Source organism: Siniperca chuatsi, linkage group LG16, assembly GCF_020085105.1.
Source record: "Siniperca chuatsi isolate FFG_IHB_CAS linkage group LG16, ASM2008510v1, whole genome shotgun sequence".
In the NCBI taxonomy this organism is placed as follows: Eukaryota; Metazoa; Chordata; class Actinopteri; order Centrarchiformes; family Sinipercidae; genus Siniperca; species Siniperca chuatsi.
Genome location: NC_058057.1, coordinates 25,420,554 through 25,434,487, shown reverse-complemented (window position 1 = coordinate 25,434,487; position 13,934 = coordinate 25,420,554). Strand labels below are relative to the sequence as shown.

At 39.9% G+C, this 13,934-nt stretch overlaps 1 protein-coding gene across 7 annotated transcripts in view; it reads left to right on the top strand.

Annotated features, from left to right (window-relative positions):
- Positions 1 to 13,934, top strand: part of myt1la (myelin transcription factor 1-like, a) — a 73,153-nt gene that overhangs the window by 5,452 nt on the left and 53,767 nt on the right. For all 7 annotated transcript variants that reach the window (XM_044169047.1, XM_044169051.1, XM_044169049.1 and 4 more), the window contains exons 2-4: positions 10,287 to 10,375; positions 11,094 to 11,148; positions 11,823 to 11,856. In XM_044169047.1, coding sequence (XP_044024982.1) covers positions 10,346 to 10,375; positions 11,094 to 11,148; positions 11,823 to 11,856 — 119 coding nt within the window. In that variant the 5' untranslated portion in view covers positions 10,287 to 10,345. The remainder of the gene's footprint in view (positions 1 to 10,286; positions 10,376 to 11,093; positions 11,149 to 11,822; positions 11,857 to 13,934) is intronic.

Sequence of the window (13,934 nt, the reverse complement as noted above, 5' to 3'; positions counted from 1 at the left end):
TAGCGAGGCGCATGTCTGAAAGGCGTTTAACAGACCGTGTTCCTCCATGATGGAAGTTCAGCTGGTTACTGTCGAGTCGGTGATGAAACTGCCAAGTCGCTCCACTGAGACCTCATCTCAACTACCTGTCTGTCTGTCTGTCTGTGGTTTATTAAATCTGAGCTGCTGCCAAGACACCCATCAATCTGATTAACTCATTCTGATCAATGGAGGTCAGCGACGCTCACAGACACACACAAACACACACACACACACACACACACACACACACACACACACACACACACACACACACACACACACACACACGTTGCAGAAGGCATCATCCAAATTCTATTCTGGAGCACCGAATGACTCATAGTGCAAAAAACCACACATACACACACTCTGTACAACACATTTACACACACACACACACACACACACACACACACACATTTTTAATGATTCATCGCGGGTAGATCCTGTTCTGAGTGTGCGTTTGTAAAATCATTCATGTGAATGGCAGACCGACAGCTGGTTTCTGTGGAATCCAATTTAGAGCCGTGATTAATGCAAAACCTTTTTAATTTGCTCCATCTGCTGTGACCTCTGACCTTTGGCCGCCCAGTAGTCAGTTACCTGTAACAGATCAGATCTGATCTCTGATAATAAAAATACTAATATTAATAAGGGTTGTACCGTCGATGTGAGTGAAGAGTCTGTCTGGATACAAAAGAGTCATACTGTATATCGTCATTAATCCAGGTTTCTAGTCACGAAAAGGGACACATTATCCGCCGAATCACCTCCGATTCAGCTGGATGTTTTCTTTTCACACACACAGACACACACACTAATTCAAGCAGGAGTAACGATTGTGGATCTCTGTTGCCACTGACGACCTGCCTCGTCTGCTTGTTACAGATCATTAAAGCTTCACCCACTGACCACATCCACTCTGCGACCTGTCAATCACAGAGCCCCGCCACCCTGCTCTGCAGGTGAATGATGGGGGTCTACACTGTGAAAAAATGTCAGTTTGATTGAGACTGGTGGTTAAATACACCAATTAGTAGCATCATCACTATTAAACCCCACTTTAATTTTAAAGGAATGTATAATTTTAGTTTTCTTTGCTGCAGTGCAGTAAACAGTATGTTGATTTAAGGGGTGAGGTGAACTACTGTGGCCAGCAAGCTAACCGCTAACACGCTAGCCAGCTGAGAACATGTGTTAGTCAGTCATAATAGCAAATAAGCTTCTTTCTATTTTGTCTGCACTGGGCTGTTTACACCCCCCTGGCATTTTGCTCTCAGGATTGTACATCATTTCATTCAATAGTTTTATTGAAGAGGAGGAAAAAAACTCTTTAAGCTAACAAGGTCGCTAACTGTCAGTAAAGTTCAATAACTCAGTCAATTATTTTATCCCGTGTAGTGTATCATAGTGGACGACAACTGATGCTGCATGGGACGCCTCACGATGTCCCGGCAAAAAGATGAGCGTATCACAATTTGTTTTGCCTTCCACAACAAATTCCACAACACGTTTGTGACGTTGACCAATAGGAGCACAGAGCGCTCTTCAACTGTAAACATGGCGACGCCAAAGAGGAAGGATGTTGGTGCTGCGAGCTGGACCTGTGAAACAGAGGAAAGGTCACCGTCACCTTTCCGAACCCAAAACAGCCGGTAACAAACACACCGCTTCGGTGTTTGTTTACATTCTTGTTCCCAGAAGTCGGTCCCTAGCACCTCCTTCCCGATGACATCACTCAGGTCATGAAACACGGCAAGCTATGATTGGTTGTGGACCAACGTGTAGTCTGTTATGTCTCTCGGCCAAGTCACGGCAAGAATTTATGAATCTCCTAATCTGATGCAGTGACCATTTTAATAATTGTGTAGTCTGAACCCGGCAGAAGAGGACAATAGTTCACACAGTTTATTTAAACAACGTATTTGTACAATTGACTCCTGTCTCATAACTGTTTGTAAGGCATTGCTTTTTTTGCGGAGGAGTTTGGCAGAGGAGATTATTTTATTAAGTAAAAGCGGATGGTGCAACACAGCTAATAAGCCATGTTAGCTCCCTCCATTTTGTACTCTCTGGCTCTCCGTTCCCTCAGAGGTCAGCACTGGTAAGACGGCTTGCTGTTGGTCAACAGCGTGAATTTGTGTGTCAAAGTTCACCAAAGTTGAAGTGGAAAATTTGCGCACATTTACATCACTTCCTCTTTAAGTTCTGGGCTTCTCCCTGGGAAGGCACTGTGGCAGGGAAGTTACAGTGTGTTGATGCCATTTAGTGCCTTGTGGTAAACTGCTGACAGTCCCAGCAGTATTGCATGGTCCTTGCCTACTATACAATACAACACAGAGTAATACACTGGCAATATCCAACTTAAAAATTAATTTTAAAATAAAAGAACAAACTGCAAACAAAAGCCTCCTCCTCCAGACATGAACCTGATTAAACTGAAACTCACATTACTGGAGAAAAATCAAGTTACTGAGAAGCATGTAATCACTCATGATTCACAGTCATCAGGTTATAGTTGCTCAGCATGTAAAGATAACAGTTTCCGTTGTAAGATGAATGCAGCATCGTAATAAATTGATTTGATGAGTCACACATTGTTAGGAATTACTTTAGACCTTGTGTAGCCTTTTGACGTTCTGAGCAAGGTGACAATTTTACAGCTCTGCAGTCACCTGACAACAGAAACAGCTGATGTTGGTCATCATGAAAAGCCAATTTCAATGTAAAACAAATTCAGCCTGCAGACATTTAATATTGCGACTGTGTGCGGATACTCACAGTAGAGGAGTTCCTGTTATGAGGTGAATATCCTCTGACAAAACATAGTCTGAGGGCTGAAGAGGACTTTATCTCTTCTGAAGTGCTGGCATGAAACCACTGACCTGGTCATCGCGCTGGGGAGAGCAGGCTGGTGGTGCATTTGTGTCCAGGTGTGAAAATCTGCAGTGTGGCCCCTTCACATTCCCACATTCACAGGGCTTAGAGGGTGAACATGAAGTGTACCAGGGTTCATTATAGCCAGTAAACTCTGCAGGGGAATCAGGCATGTTCATGTGTGGAGCGGGCACATGTATCTATCCATTTATGGAAAATGAAAATGAGGAAATCTCAAAAAGAGACAAAAAAAAAGACACTAAAATAACAAACAAGAATATTTAGTTTTTTTATTAGGGTACCTACTTCAAGATGAAAACAGGAAAGTCATTTTTTGAGGGCCACAATCAAACGCAAAAAAAACTAAAAAAATTTCATTTGCCATTTTCCAGATTAAATATACAAAGAATATGTGTACCACAGTGCTTTAAAAACCAACAAACACAAATAATACTCTGTGGAGAAGGTTATAAAAGACAATACCTGAAAAAACAAAACAAGCACAGGAATGTAATTTACTATGCTAATGTAGAATTCCCATATGCTTTTGTCTGATTTCAGCTGTGAACGTATCTGCAGATCACAGTGAGCTGCTGCTGCTCAGGCTCTCTCTGTGATTGGTCAGAGGTTAATTGACACAGCTAATCACCCGATCAGTCCAGTCTCCATGGAAACCAGGAGTTGGGCTAATGTACATCACACCAGGCTTAGCTGCTGCCACTTTGTCTGTGTGTGTGTGTGTGTGTGTGTGTGTGTGTGCGTGCGTGTTTACACCACAAATTGTACTGCAGAACAGTTTGTACCTCAGTCTGTCACACTGAAATGCATTAAAGGTCCATTCTGTCATTGTTTAGCAGCTGCTTTAGCTAACATGCTGCCTAGTATACAATATATATATTCACTTATATATTCACTTACTGTACAAGTAATAGTTCTGCATTCAAATTATACTTAAGTAAAAGTACAGAAGTCAAAAGACATCAAAATTAAAAGTGCTAATTATGCATATTCACTCCTTTCAGAGTGTGATAATATATAGTCTTACTGAGGTACGTGTGAGTTCTATATAGTTGCTAGATTATAATGTATTTAGAAAAAATGAAAAAGGGGCTTATGAAATTTGCTACATTTACTAAAATACACAGAAAACAAACAGTGCTTTGAAGTAAATACTAATGTCAACATACTAACATGCTCACAGTGACAATGCTAACACGCTGTTGTTCAGCAGGTGAAATGTTTGCCATGTTCACTGTCGTAGTTTAGTGTGTTAGCATGCTAACATTTGCTATTTAGCACAAAACACAAATGTACTTTGGTCATAAACCAAAATATTGGACAAATCAAATTTAGCAGAATTTGTCATTAGGGAATATGAATGTCTGTACCAGATTTGGTGCCAATCCATCTAGCAGATGTTGAGATATTTCACTGGATAAGCGACTCGTTTGACCTGCAGGTGGCACTAAATGAAAAGTCAGGGGATCACCAAAGTCATTAGGCTTTATCCTCTGGGGACCACAAATGTCTGCACAGAGTTTCATGGCATTTCAGCCAATTGTTGGTTAGATATTTGAATTTGGACCAAAGTAGTGGACCAACCAACCAATCAACATCAGCATTCCTGGAGTGGCTAAAAATGTAAGCATTTTGACATTTTATGTGTCACTCATGTAAGCAGTTTATGTCCAGAATAACACAAACTCTCCCTTGATGTACAGACAGACCTCTCTGCACACATACTCTCTGCTCTCTGCACCTCTCTCTCTCTCTGTCCCTCTGTTCAGTTGTGTTGTTTGGTTTGTGCACTGCAGCGTCGCATCACACACCAGGTGTTTCTGTTTGTTGGGTTTGATAAAAGTGCTCTGCTGTAATAAAACACTGAGCTGCTGTCGGGCTCCGCCGCAAACACACGCTCACCTGGCTGCCATGTGTGTGTGTGTGCTTTGTTTGGGCTCACAAACATTTGCCTGTGAGTGTTTCAATGTGTGTTGCAGACTCTTCAGGCCTGAAACTGGAACATTTTTAGGAAGTTGTGACATATGACTAACAAGCATTTTTAAGTATGCAATTGAGTCCTCAGGTTGTTGGGTCATTTTTTGATCCCCAAATGTCAAGTAAATTTTCTATACAATTTCTTTTTCTTAATTGGCTGGGAATTAGTTAGTTACAGACTAACTTGTAGGTAGGTGTTAGTCAACAAGCTGCAATTACTCTGGTGGCATCTCACTTGTAAACCTGTGCAGTAACACTTCAGTGTATGTAAACAATTTCACTCTTAAAGCACTTCTGTACAGCTTTTGCCCAGAAATGTGTCCAGAAGATTCTGTAGACCTTGCTATATTGATATATTGTTGTTGAAACGCTGTTGAAACAACAGTTAGACATATAAAACTTATACTTTTCAACATTATTCAGCCCAGTTTTAATAGACGCCTAGATGTCTTTTCTCCTGCAAATCACCACAACCAGCTTAATGAGCTGCTCCAACAGAAGGCAAGATCCACAAATCTCTGCACCATGAAGTCATTTGCATTTTAATTCATCCCAAAATTCTCTGAGCTTCCCTGTCCAAAACCACATGCTCTGCATAGTTAACATCATGTTTCCGGGCCACAAAGCAGAGTTTCACTTTTTCTGTTTCATATATTTGCAGTTTTTATTTATGATCACAATACGAGAAATCATTGATTGATGTACCTTGAACATCTGTTGGTTTATTATCAGACGGTGAAAGTCGGACAAATTGTTCTACGATAATATTCCCAAAGCCTGTGTCGTGACCAATTTCAGACTAGTGTGTTTGAGACTGTAAAACTTCCACATTTACAAAGGCTACCTTCATCATTTGGATCTGTGATCAGCCCAAACATCTCTGATTTCACTGTCAGGTGTAAATGCTCTCAGTTCAGCTGTGCTACAGCAGCAATGGTGGCATCACCTGACTGCGCAACACATAAATCACCCAGCAGATTAGTCTATACCATGAAAAAAAAGAACATACTTGCTTCTGATTGGCTGGTAGGTGTCTGTTAAAGATATTTTCAGGCACCGATAGACATACAGTAGTTCTTGTCAACAATTTAACCACCATTTTCAATCAGTACTGAAGTTATATTAAACTGCAGGTAACCATAGCAACAGCACTGATGCTTTAGGCTCCGTTAGCAGTAAACTGACTGGTGAAACTTACCTAATCATGTGTTAAACTGACAACAAACACACTCTTAAACACAGAGGAGCATTTAAAACACAGTCTCTCTTTGTTCCTTTGGTGAGTGGCCATGGTGTATGCATTATAATACTCTCTGAGACTTCTTCATATAGAAAATAATTGACTTGACGAAGGAAACTCCGACTTGTTCATTTTTTTTCTTACATCTGTACACTTTGTGTACATCATTGCTCACTCACTAGTCTCCCAAGCACATTATGTGGTTATTAAATAATCAGAGCAAGAAAAAAAAATTGTGTCATCAGTGGGAGGTGTTGGGTTGGCTTTGGCCTACAGGGGGCCCTGCAGCCACCAGACATCCGTTGAAGTGGCACAGTATCGGATTGTGTTCAGAGAGAAAAATCACACAGGTACACAGTGTACGTTTCTGTGCTTCTGTGGAAAAGTGGGTGAACCTTTGCACTTTTCTGTTAGTCTATGTCTGGGTGTGTGTGTATGTGTGATGGTATAAGTATTTGTACGTGTGTGTGTGTGTGTGTGTGTGTGTACATGTGGGTATATTGATGTGTGTGTGTGTCCGCGTGTCTCAGCATAGGGGAGTTCTGCATCATATTGTACCAGACAGGCAGAGTGTCGGACTGAATACTAAACAGCAGGAAGCTCCTCTTCACACAGCTCCAATCCAGCCGTATAGGACACTGTGACACACACACACACACACACACACACACACACACACACACACACTGACTGACTACTCAAGCTTATTTATTTTTTATTTTTTGCTTCAATAATTCAGGTTAGTCTTCCATAACAACAAAATAAATTAAAGAACTTCTGAAAAATCCCATAAGGAGCATTATATTACATTATCATTACTATCACACATAGTAATATTGTACGTTATTATACATAGACAAGTACTGTATACCCACACACATATGGTTGTACTTTTATGCTTGTGAGGACCCTCAATGACACAATACATTCCCTAGACCTGAAACCAAGTTTTACCCCTTTGAAGAAATGAACACTTGACAAAATTTCCTCACTTTCCAAAAATGTTCTTTTCCCCCCAAATTTTCTCACTTCAAAAAATTTCCTCACTTTTTAAAAATATCATAACTTTACAAAAAATATCCTAAAAAAATTCAATCAAAAAGTCCTCAGTTTCCATAAATGTCCTGACAATCCAAATTGTCCTCACTCTCAAGGACTAAAACTGAAATTGGTCCTCACAAAGATAGAAGTACAAGAACAGACACATACACACACACACACATGCAGAGGCAGAACAAGGACACAGCCTATGGAAACACACATTCATGAAGACCCACACATACACACTGGTGAGGTTAGTACATCATGTGCACACAGGAACATGCACACGCACACACACACACACACACACACACACACATACATGCATGCACACACTGCAGCACACACACCCATTAAGTGTGCAACCCACTCAGTCGTATAGTTTCCAGGGAGGCGGAGGATTTTTTTGCGGCTGAGCTCTTCACAGCGGAGGGAGGGAAGACTGTGCTTGATGTAGGGTGCGTTGGAGCACGCTCGCTGGAGTGGCGGCCTCAGATGCACCCGGCCGTGGTTTGCTGTGGCACCATAATGGGAGTAGGTTGAGAGTTCAGGCGAGGCTGTCCAGAATTTACATTTATATTAACGCTGCAACCCCCCTGAGCTGCACTGCAGCTGAGGAGAGAGAAGCACGCAGAGCTGTTCACGTCTTCATCATCAAACTGTTGTTTCAGTGTTTACTCTCTTTGGTGTTGCTATTTGCACTGAAATGCTCCCAACAAGGTCTCATGTTTTGCTGTGAATATTACAGCCCAAAGTTAGATTTTCTTTGTTATTTAAAATTTTGAAAAAGATTTGTGGGTTACATTGATGATGAGAAATTTTCAAAATCTCTTTGCCTGAAATCTGAAATTACTGTGAACTTACTGTAAACTACCGAGTGCCTGTTACAAGGGAGTGACTTCAGAAACAGCCTTAGAAATTCAGTCATTTATAGCAATTGTTCATCTACAGAGCTCATTGAAACAGGTACAAAGTTGCTAAGTGGAGTTCCAGCAGTACTACTGTAATAAAAATCAATAATAAAAAATATATATATATATATATCTATACAGTTTATCCTTAATGTTCCTACGCATAGAAACACAGGAGTCTCTTGGATAATTTAACAGTACTAGAGGTTTATGTTATGGCCATCAGCTTTAATGATTTCATCTTTGTTTCTGAGAAATCATGTTTTTTCTATCAATTTGTTATGACATATGGCTTTAGATACTACAATAACAAGAGCCTCAGCTGCCATTACTTTGGAGAAGAAGCCAGTCAGGAGAAGGAATCCGAGCTGTAGCTGCATCGTTGCAGTTGGGATCAAAACACCACGTAACAGTTGTTGAATTCATCCAGCATCGACCCAGAATCTGAATGTTTTATCAAGTTAAAGTGTTTTAACTCTTGCCCACCATTAACAGCTCTGTGATTGGATGTTTCTTAGGCAATGCAAGTTTGCTTGTAAAGCATTTCATTCACAACGGCAATTCAAAGTGCTTTACATAATGTATTAAAAACATTACAACAAAAATTAGCATTAAAAATGATAATGCAAATTAAAATGTGCAAAAACAATTTTAAGAGAAATTAAAATAATAAAAACAGAGAAATAAATATTAGGGTAACATGTAAGTGCAAAGTGGAAAATAATGAGTGTTCATGGTTCAGTCGGCAGTGGAGAACAAACGTTTTGAACCTGGATTTAAAGGTAGTCAAAGTCTTCTGAAAGTTTAGACGCGCTTTCCACCCAAAGTACCCAGAACTTTTATTCCCAGGAACTACTTTTCAAGGAACTAAAAGGTTCCTTCAGACCAGGTGTTTGCGTTTCCACCGCGTTCCTGACCCGCAAAGATTATGCAAATTACACCCATTAGGTTACATAACTCTATTGTTTTAACTTATTTAATACATCACCTGCAAATCAGCATAAGGACCTTTGCTTATTGTAACCTATGCACTCTCACCTGTTTTAAATACTGAGCTTACCGGTGTATAAAAGGTGAAATTGAGAGCCACTACTTCCTCAGAGCGTTGTAAATATTAGAATATGGTAACGCAAGCATAGACATTACGTGTCTTTTTACATATATCACAGTATATACTTGTTTTCAGATACAAGAACAGTCACTATACACGCATTTAGTTCCACAACTATTAATTTATCTGCAGAACTATAAATGTGCAAAATACAGCGTTTGTGTGCTTCAGCAAGAGGCATGGGACTAGTCTCTGCAGCAGATCGTCTATGAGAAAATTATTTTATTTCCAGAAAGCTGGATGTCCAAAGTCAACCCTCTCCACTTCGCCACTCTGTTAATATTGTTGTTCATATAGAAACTTACATTTTTTGTTGGAGTGTTTGCAGCATTACAAATTCCTGAAATGAAATTCAGTCCACAGGCCGAGATGTTCAGATGAATTATTCTCCTAATGTCTGACTGTAGCTGGTTTCCTGCCTTGTGAGACAATATTAACAATGAAGTTACTGATGATTGTGATTCGCTGTTACCCTCTGCTCCTCTCAAAATGAAAACACTGCTGTTCTACCATCGTAAGTTTCAAATCTTGAGTTCACGTCTGGTTTAGTAAGAAGATTTCTTGTCTTTGAAGCAACTCATGGTTTCAGGTACAAGGTAAATGCTATGAAAGACTTCTTTTATCCATGTTGTTGGCCTTGTTATGGGTCATTTGCTGGCTATGCTGTAGGTTACTGAATCTTTTCAGCAGTGAATCTATAAAACCTCTCCAGAGAAATGCCTAATTGACTGAAAGAATGAAATGTTATGCTGTAGGTTACGGAAATGTTTTTAATAGTGAGTCTGTAAAACCTCTCCAGAGAAACACCTAACTGACTGAATGAATTAAATGTCACATTTGAAAATATCAGTAAATATGTGTTGATGGTATTTGACACGAGTCTCTCAAGTGTCGAAATGTCATTACAATATTATAATTATACATTTCACAGGGACAGTAAAGTTCAGAAGCTGTCCACAGGAAGTGATCAGGCTAGGGTTCAGTGTCTTGCTCAAGGAAATTTAAGCAGAACAAACAGCTGCTGACAGGTTTGATTTCCGCTGCAGGAATCTGACATCCAGCAGAACTGAGAAGTTGCTTTTTTTAATTGCAGATCATGACTCTGGAAGACGGCTTCTGAAATTCAGTTTGATATAAAGACTCCTCAGCTACATGACCAGTGCTACACCGAGCTCTGACCAGGTAGGCACACTGTCACAACCAGCTGCTGTTTTTGTCAGAATAAATAAATCACACTATTTGTTTGGCAGAAATTCAATTACTTGTCGTGAAATCAGAACATTAAGACAAATAACCTTTAATAAAGTAGCAGAGAAATAAGACAAAAGCAACACCAACAACAGAGGGGCAAGTAAAAAACTCGATTCCCAGGAATCTGGGGCCGGTTTCAGCAGCTTCTTCATTCACCTCACAAACTAAAGCAGCACGACAGATTAGTTGTTACTGAATATTTACACACAGGAAGTGCAGGTGTAACTGTTGTGTAGCAAACTGAACCGACATTTGCTTGCTGATATATATGAAGAGTGAAGAGTAAAAGAAATATGGAATATGGTTGATACATTTGACCTGACACGTGATAAAAAGCTGTTTAATAATGATGGTAACTGGGAAGATTTAAAATTATATTTCACAAAAATAGCATGACCAAATAATATTAGCTAGGTTAGGGTAATCATATTCCCCACTAAATTCTAAACTGCATGAAATCATGCTAACTCTGAAACAAACTTATTTCTTAGTAAATAAAACAAAGTAAGGCTTAAGGATAGGCAGTTAAGATTAATATATTGCTTGGCCCCCAGTTATTTTTGGCAGTTGTGTTTTACGGCTTAAGAGAAATTAAAACCACACGTGTTCTCTTTACAGTTTCAGAGTGTTGACTTGTGTTTTCCTTCAGATGGAGGTGAATGCGGTCAAAAAACGCCATCGCACACGATCCAAAGGAGTCAGAGGTACGAGCCTGTCTGTCTGCTTTCTGTCTGTCTTTTCATAGCCTGGTACGTTAACATTAGCTAATGTAGCTTACTAGCTTTCAAAGCCTATGCAGCCCTTTAACCTGCTGGGTCTGCAGCTTCTTTTTTAATTTGAAAAGTGTCCATGCTTTAACAGTAATAATAATAATAATAATGCACTCTTCAACTTCAACTAACATTATTATTATTTTCTTCACCAGCAAATTGTCTTTGGATGAATAACTTACTGTAGCCTATGTATATTATTAATGCTGATTCCTGTTCTCTGTAAACTTGCTTAACTAGTGCTAACCATACACTTTTTTAATGCAGTGCTGTGTTGACTGTGTTGACAATAAAATCAGCAAATGGATACTAATGATCAGTCATCGCATATTAATAAGGATATTTCTGATATATATTTGATATATCACGGTATAGGACCTGTAACACAAATCACACATGAAGTATTTAAAATGATGTACACAGTGTAAAATGCTTTGTAAAACAAATACTTCAGTAAATAATTTTAGTTTTTATTACAACATCATTATTGATTTGTGCAAAATTAGAGTGATAACAAAATGGACATTCAGTAGGTTTGTCCTTTTGTCTACAGTCCCCAGATTGTTGCAGTTATAACATTAATGTTTTTGTTCTGTCTCTGTCTGAAGCCGCCGTGGAAGCAGTAACACAGGAGTTATTCAGGTAGGTAAACCTCTGCTGATCCACACTCCAAAATACATTCACCATAGTATTGCACTATTATTACTGCATTTTGGTATTGCATTATGGCAGCACCTTGCATTCATTAACAGAAAATAATATTGAGAGACATTTTCCCGTAATTATGAGTTACATGTTTCATAATTTTGACTCATCATCTCGTAATTGATATGTGGGCCCACCACAGTTGGGTGTAGAGGTTCAATGTGTTCCCAGTCATGCGTCAGGTGACGGTAGACTCCAATGCTCAGGTGGGCAATGATGGAGAAACCTTGAGGGAGGTGACTCGCCTGATCTGAACCTGCGTAGTGTTTTGTTAATGAGGTTTGTTCTTGTCAGCTGATTGTCAAACCTCAGATTCAGACGAAGGACTGTGGATTCTGCCTTGGTTGTGGTCCAGCTCTTCACTCTTGCTAAGGGAGTTATGGGAGTTTAACTATCCAGTATACGCATGCTTTTTGATCGAGTCACCCAGGAATGAGTGTAAGAACTTGTCAAGAACACGGAAGCCAGTGAGAGCGAGCTTAAGTCAAGCTTCGGCAAGGTTTAGCCCTGTTACAGATTATTTTTGTGATTTTTATGAACAGGACGGCAGAGGAGTGTCCAGTTTGGGGAGCCCGGAACAGGGTTGTAGTGGTGTATACCCACCTCTGGGCATGGGGATTTATCGTATACCTACTTAAAAATATCCACAAATATGTAACAGTGTGCATCTTGCAGAGTACACTGCATAAAATGGATAGTGAGATTAGTAGGTGGATTGACGTGGTACATTGGCAGCGATGCAGAAGCTATACCAGGTTTTTGAGCCGAAGAGGGAACTGATTTTGGAGGCAAAGCCATTAGCTGAATGTTATAATTCTATAAAGCTGTTCATTACATGAACAATTAATATTTTCAATCTAATTCGACCAATAATTCATTACATTTTGCGTCATGACTGGAGAAACACACCAGCCGCTGCTGACAGTAAATGCTAAATATCACTGCTACCTGTGTGTGTGTGTGTGTGTGTGTGTGTGTGAGGGGGTAGTTTCTGCTTCACTTAATCTCATTTAGTAAAACTGACAAATATTGGTGTGTGCAGCAGATTATAGTTGAACCCTGTTTGATCCAGGTCAAAGCTTTACTGTAAACAACATGTCCTGTGTGCGCTGTGTGAGCCCTGAGTAGAGGAGCAGAAAACTCAGCATGATTCACCCCGAATTTTAATCTGATGGGTGCTGGTGAGGGCTGTGCTCTGCACCCAGGGCCAGACATGGACAGAGAAGCTTTGAAGTTAGCAGTAATAGTAGAAATGACTTATACAGTAAATACTGTGAAATGCCATAAGCATGTCGTGAGCAATCATTGAATATTTTTCATAAATTTTATTTTCTCCATCACAGTCACTGACTAATCTGACTAATCTGCAGGGATAAACATATATAAATTAATTCATCATTGTGGTGTGGCAGATTTGGGGAAAAGAGACATGTGGCCATGATATTAAAAGTCTTTTATGACTTAATGTTAATTGCTAAATAAACGCATCACATCTGTCAGCTCAGTGGGAATCCGAGCTTCAGTTTCTGCTGCAACACTGCTCTGAATTTTAACTGTAACTCCAGTTTGCCTATAAGTGATTTTTGTCCTGCTAGCTGAGGGGACTGGAAACGCTGATGTTGCAACACCAGAGCACAACGACAGGTCAGATCTTCATGACATATGTTGTTGATATTTATGGTTCCCTGAGGATGAATCGTAATATTTTTGGTGACCCACTGACCTTTCCTCTAGCGCCAACATTTGGCCAACATTCCCACTTGTACACAAGAAATAGCAAAATTCAATGGATATACTGTCATAAACTTTGAGAGCCCATTCATGTTCCTCTGAGGAGGGATCGGGACAAATCTTGATCCAAATCCCAGAGTGCTGGATATATTTCTGGCTGCAGCACCCTGATAACATCGCAACCAAGTCAGCAGTAGGGGATTAAATGAGTGGCCCCTTCCCAAAGTGGTACAGGCCCACCTTAGCCTGATGTCTCAGGAGTGGGTGATTGAGATCGACAGTAT